Source organism: Cornus florida, unplaced genomic scaffold (assembly GCF_030987335.1).
Source record: "Cornus florida cultivar Cherokee Brave unplaced genomic scaffold, ASM3098733v1 CherokeeBrave_3.0.0_Hap2_Chr05, whole genome shotgun sequence".
In the NCBI taxonomy this organism is placed as follows: domain Eukaryota; kingdom Viridiplantae; phylum Streptophyta; class Magnoliopsida; order Cornales; family Cornaceae; genus Cornus; species Cornus florida.
In genome coordinates, this window is record NW_026775575.1 from 74,782,163 (window position 1) to 74,788,162 (window position 6,000).

General features: G+C 37.4%; 1 protein-coding gene across 2 annotated transcripts; it reads right to left on the reverse strand.

Annotated features, from left to right (window-relative positions):
• Positions 1-1,695: 1,695 nt before the first annotated feature.
• LOC132306882 (heat stress transcription factor A-6b-like) lies at positions 1,696-5,704 on the reverse strand. Of its 2 annotated transcripts, XR_009482130.1 has the most exons (4): positions 4,753-5,704; positions 2,384-3,856; positions 2,078-2,249; positions 1,696-1,971 (listed from the first exon to the last, which is right to left on the reverse strand). XR_009482130.1 is itself a non-coding variant. In XM_059804463.1 (2 exons), exons 1-2 carry the CDS (start codon positions 5,050-5,052, stop codon positions 3,071-3,073), a joined length of 1,086 nt encoding a protein of 361 aa, XP_059660446.1. In that variant the 5' UTR covers positions 5,053-5,704; the 3' UTR covers positions 2,369-3,070. The 2 variants fall into 2 exon arrangements, 1 of the variants encoding a protein (XP_059660446.1); XM_059804463.1 differs by lacking the exons at positions 1,696-1,971; positions 2,078-2,249 and having other exon boundaries at positions 2,369-3,856.
• Between the last annotated feature and the right edge of the window lie 296 nt (positions 5,705-6,000).

Consider the following 6,000-nt stretch of genomic DNA (forward strand, 5'->3'; position numbering starts at 1 on the left):
GAAACAGGGCCGGAGCAGGATGTAAGGTAAGTGGGGGCAAAAATAAATTTTGGAGGGCAATAGTGCATTTTTTAAGTAATTTTAGTGGGGACAAATGTAACATTTCATGGGTATATTACAGAAAATGAACAAATTATAAGGATAAATACTAAAAAAAAAAAATCCAGTGGGGGAAATTGCCCCCACACCCTTCAATGTGGATCCGTCCATGCTACGAAACCATGCAACGTGTTTACATTCTCGATTTGATATTGTTATGTTAGTGTTGCATTATCGACTTTCCCCCCTAAATGTTGCATTATCTATCTAAATGCCAGAAGGTATTAAATTCAAAAATGCAACAGAGAGATTCTTGATTCTTAATCCAGTTTCTTTTTAAGCTATGAAAAGAAATTTTTTTTTTTTTTTTTTTTTTTTTTTAAATGGCATTTCTTATTGTCATGTATAGACTGTACTGCCTTTTCTGGGTCAGTACTGGGCCTGAATAACAGTTGGGCCTGGGTTCGCAGCTGATCTTAGCCAGCCGACTGGCCCAAATTCAAGCCATGTGAATCCCTAAGGACAATTTTGAGCTCCTATCACCCATGACGCATAATTTCACAAGAAATGTAAGATGAGATAAGAAGTTAGGGCATGAATTGAAGGAGATCCATATAAATCGGACTTAAAAATCAGACCTTAGGCCAGATTTAATAAACATATGTGACACATGTCATTCATATATAATACAAACAAGCCTTATATATCTCCAATATTTTGAATTTCATATTCGAAATTAGAATCCAAACTCAATAAATTAAATTTTGACTGTCTATATCTCAGGCCAAACTTGATCCATTTTGATGTGCTAACGAAGGTTCACTCCCAGGTCACGAACCAAGATCCCCTTCTGTTTGGAGGTGTCTTGTGCATTATATTGTGTACCAAAAAAAAAAAAACGTTTGGTGCACAACACAGATCCCAAAACGGCTGCTCCAAGTTCAAAGTCCTAACATGGAGTCCGCATTAGATTCCCTGTCTGTGCACTAAAACAACGTCGTTTGGTACACAAGACGGTGCATATGTGCCCTACAAATTGGGGGGATCCACTTCTCTCAAGTCCAAGGGCTGACTTGAACTTTGCCTCAGAAAACAGATCAACTCGAGTGTTGCCTAGACAAATAATGTAGCCATTATAATTGGAAGTCATCACAACCAAGTTCGGTTCATCCTTCCCCTACCAAAGTACCAACCACACTGCAAAATACTGCAGAATTTCAAAAACTGTCCACCCACAAAACATCACAACCTTTCACACGTCATTTGTCTCTCTTCCCCAACCTGTCACATGCTCTTCACAGATCAGAGCTTCCATTCTACAGAGGAGTTCAATATGTATTTTGTCTAAAGAGCAAATAATTTCACAACATATTAACTCATTCAATCACCAAACACAATATCACAGGCTCTATGCAGTTAAAAGCTTCCATTTTCTGAAAATGTAAAATTTTAAGCCTACTTGCTGACACCTTTTTTTATTTGATGTTCTCAAATATGAATTCGAATCCTCTACAGCATAGCATGCGTGTAAAACAGATAGCCACAGTCACTTACATGTGTGAGTGATAATGGCTGTTCAAATCCTCTACAGTATAGCATGCGTGCGCAACAAATAGTCACGATCACTCACACGTGTGATCATGCCACGTGTGAGTGATCGTGGCCGTCCGGCTATTACAGAATGCGCCACAATCCCTCCAATAGATAATGAAACATAGTACCATGTACGTACCCTAAAAAAAATAAATAAATAAATAAAAATACCATGTCCAATATTTTCACACACAATTCCTATTTTGAACAGGAATCATATTGCACATACAATTGGAACTTATTGGGCTTTCAATATTACAAAGGTAGCTGGAGCAACAAAGAGAAACATATCTCCACCTTGATCAATCCAAATATCCATTCATTGCATGTTCAGCACATCTATACCAACAAAACAAGAATATTCATTTGTTATCTGAAGAGCATTAGAGTTATTATTTTTCATGAGTTAAAAGCTTAAAATCACAATGACAAGAAAATATCTTACATTTGTACAAATGTTACATCACCAACGACCTCTCATTCCGTCTCACTAAAACCAAAAAAGACAATTTATAAACAAAAATCTGACCGACCAACTTGAATTTGAAAACATCACTTAACTGAGTTTTCTGCAACTTGCAGCCAAATTATATCCAGTCCAGTAGCTCCAGAGCAATCTAAAATTAATGTAGGGCAAAAGCAAATGACAGGAGGCATCAATTAAATGAATCAGTCACATCAATGCATGGATTGAATCCATTTGCAGAAGGAAATGAAATTTTTTTTTGAAAAGAAAAAAAAACAAAAAAACCTTGAAATCATGATAAGGACTTTGTTAGAGTGGCCAAGAAATTCTGCAACCTGATCAAGAGAGATGAATGAGAGGTAGAGATGTACAAGAGGGGGGAACAAGGAGAGACAAAACAAACAAGAAACACAGAAGTTAGAAACAACAGAAACAAGATATTATCCATGGGCGCAATGCTTGATCATTCTTTTCTCCTGTCAATAACAAGAAACTCAGATGAAAGTTATGGTAATTGAGAGAGAGAGAGAGAGAGAGAGAGAGAGAGAGGGGCAGGGAGAGAGAGAGGGAGAGAAAGAGATAGATAGATAGATAGATAGATAGATAGACAGACAGACAGACAGACAGACAGAGGGAGAGAGGGAGAGGGAGAGAAAGGAGAGATTAATCAAACAACAATGGGAAAACTACGTCCAAAAGAAGGTAGGAGGCAACCAGTGATGCAGACAAGTCCAGCTTCACAGATTGATGCAGTGATCGGAGAAGTAGACAATTAGCTGTGCAGAAGAAGTCAACACGAGGTACTGCAACGGTGGCGAAGACGTTCACGTCTTCTTCTTCTCCAAAGGATCTAGACTATATAAAGTGAGACAGAATTAGTTAAACAATAGGGAATTTTTAGGCAGAAAAAATGGTTACTGATGCAGTCAACAGAGAAGTAGACGACTAGCTATGCAGAACAAGACTAGCTTCCTACTTTGGGCTCGAACCCAAGTGACCCAATTGATTGGCCAAGACATTCACATCTTCCTCTTCACCTTCTTCATCCCCAGGTAAATCAAATTCTTCATTGAGATTATCATTAAACAATTCTTCCCAAAATCCCTCATCAAGGTCTTTAACCCCACTTTTAAATTGGTCAAGCCCTTCATTTTCTTCTTCCGGCTCATTTCTTGCTTTGCCAAACCCCTGCATTTCCAATGCAAGTGCCTCCAACTCTGAGACTTCAAAATCATAAGGATCACCAAATTCCAAAGGCTCAACTTTAACGGAATTTAGTCCCTCGCCGCTTCTACTTGATTGACCTCCAAAATTACTAGACACTTGATCGATTGGCCGCCTCCTTTTTTTAGTAATGGCCTCTTCAAGTTCCTTCCTCTTCTCCTTCTGCTGGACTAATTGCTGGATAAATGCTGGATTTTGCATAGCTCTTGCCAAAAAGCTCATCATTTGTTGCTGCTTCTTCTCTGTCCCTTGTAGCTTAAGTTCCATGGCTTGAAGGTGGGCTCTGGTATTCTGTTGTTGCTGTCTAAGCTTCACAAGTTCCACCATCAGGACCTGCTTGTCACGCTTCAGACGATCAACTTCACCATCTAATCCGAACCGTCCAACTTCAACACAAGGACCCAGTGCTTGTTGGGAAATGAGAGACTGAGAAGGTGCCTTTCTTCTTCTTATGTTCCTCAGAAGATGCTTCTGACCCCTCAGAAATCCTTCATTGGCAAACTCCCACCTATCTGGATCAATCTTTCTAAAGCCCTGGAGTCCACAGTCCAACAATCAAGAATTTCTAAGAACTTGAACTTATATGCAGATTAATTCCACATTTCGAGTCCAAAATCCAACAACCAAGAAATTCTCTAAACTTGAATCTACATGCTACATTTGGAGTCCACAAATCCAACAACCAAGAAATTCTCTAAACTTGAATCTACATGCTACATTTGGAGTCCAAAATCCAACAACCAAGAAATTCTCTAAACTTGAATCTATATGCAGATTCAAAGGCTTCATGAAGCTTCACAAAAGAAGAAGCACACTTGTTAAACAATAGGATTCATAACATCCCTGTTAAAGATAAGAGCTTGTATATAGTGACTCACATGTTTCATGTTTCTGCCCTAGCTTTTTGGGACAATTTTTTATATTTTTTTCCCAGTAAATTACTTTTTGGGACAATTGGAAAAAATCAAGATCCACATCTACAAAGAACCTTTGCAAAAAATGAAAAAGCACATCAATTTGGGGTGGGGATTGAAACATCTGCAGAATTCAGAAGAGCGAAAGATTGGAAGATTGAAACAAAATTCATCTAACATTCAATCCAGAAAAGGGAAAAATAGCCATTCTCAAAAAGCTGTTAACAAAACAGAGAACTGAAACTCAATAACTCATTTGAAATATCAAATCAGTTAAAAATTAAATAGGCCTAAAAAAAAAAAAACACAATTTTCAAAGGACAATCTCACAGGCCATTAATCAAACAATTTAGTGACATATCAAAAACTTCAAGAAATGACAATCCAGGCATCTATGTAACTACAAAAACTTAAACTTTTTCCTTGTTTACCCATCTGCAGTTATTTATTTATTTTTATTTTATGTTTGAAGAAATCCATGATTACATTCGAGTTGAGTTTGAAGAGAGTACTTACATAAGTGTTGAGCTGCCTTACAAAACTTGAGAAGTTGTTGTGCTTGAAGTATCTAGGGAGAAGACTGGTAGAGAAGGCATGAGGATCCCACACAACAAAGCTACTACCACCTCTGCTCCAAGACACAATTTGATCGATGGACGTGTCGTCCACCATGTCAAAGGTTTTGGTGAGAAACGGTGGAGGGCCCATGTCATGGAGCCCCTCCATTGGCTGTGGTACCGGCGGCATCATCGGCCGGCCACCGGACTTCGATGAACTAGATCCCGTGTAATCCTTAACTGGGTATGAACGATTCATGATTAATCTTCCAATAACTTGCTCAAATCTTGATGGGTTTAATTCAGATTCAAGGATTTTGTGAAAATTAAAGTCAATTTCACAGGGAAAAAATAATAATAATAAAAACCAGAAATATTTTGATCTGCTGAAAATGCAAACTTGAATACTAGCAAGAGAGAAATAGGTATACAGAAGAACAAAAGTAAAACACAACGAGTAAAGTTTTAGGAGGAAGAAAAGGATAAATAGATGTTAGTTGATTCAAAGCTACACATAAACTTGAAAGAAAATTGAAGAGATGGTTCTGAAGTACTATAAGAACAGTTGATAGAATAAACAGAAGCACACAGAGACGTTTTAGATTTTTTTTCCTTTTTCTTTTTGCTTACGGAGCTTCTTTCTACTTTGGGAAGGCGGTTTATGCAGTTAAGAAGTTGGGTTTGTTTTTGTGTCACAAGAAGCCTCCGAAATGAATGTTCTAAGGCGATAAATGGAAGTGAAACCCTATGTGTGATTGTATTGCAAAATATCTATGTAATGGAAAGTTCTAGAGACTTCGTGGGCATTTCTCCATTTTGGCGCTTATTTTATTTTTTTTATTTTTTATTTTTTATTTTTCTTTTTTCTTTCCGGGAGAGATATATCTTATTCTTCTTCTCCATTTGGCGGAAGGTTCTGGAATTTCTGGGGGTGCAGAAGTGATATATGGTGGAGGTATGGTGTAGGGCCCACAAATATTTATAAAGAGTGGTTTTGGTTTAGATAGTCCCTATGGAATATGTTTTGATTGGTGTTCACCTATGCCCTGCTTATAATTGGGTGACATCATTTGAAAATCACCACTAAATTTAGCTTGGCTTTTGCTTGGTTTGTAGGGCCCAAAATCAAGCTGTTTTTTTTTTTTTTTTTTTTTTTTTTTTTTTTAAATGTTTTAGTTGGGTAGTTTTAATATTTTATTTTATTTTT

Excerpts from the sequence above, each read along its gene's own strand:
- LOC132306882 (XM_059804463.1), bottom strand. The coding sequence starts at position 5,052 with ATGAATCGTTCATACCCAGTTAAGGATTACACGGGATCTAGTTCATCG. Across the intron at positions 3,857-4,752 it reads TAAGGCAGCTCAACACTTAT|GGCTTTAGAAAGATTGATCC; the intron begins GTAAGTACTCTC and ends TGTGGACTCCAG.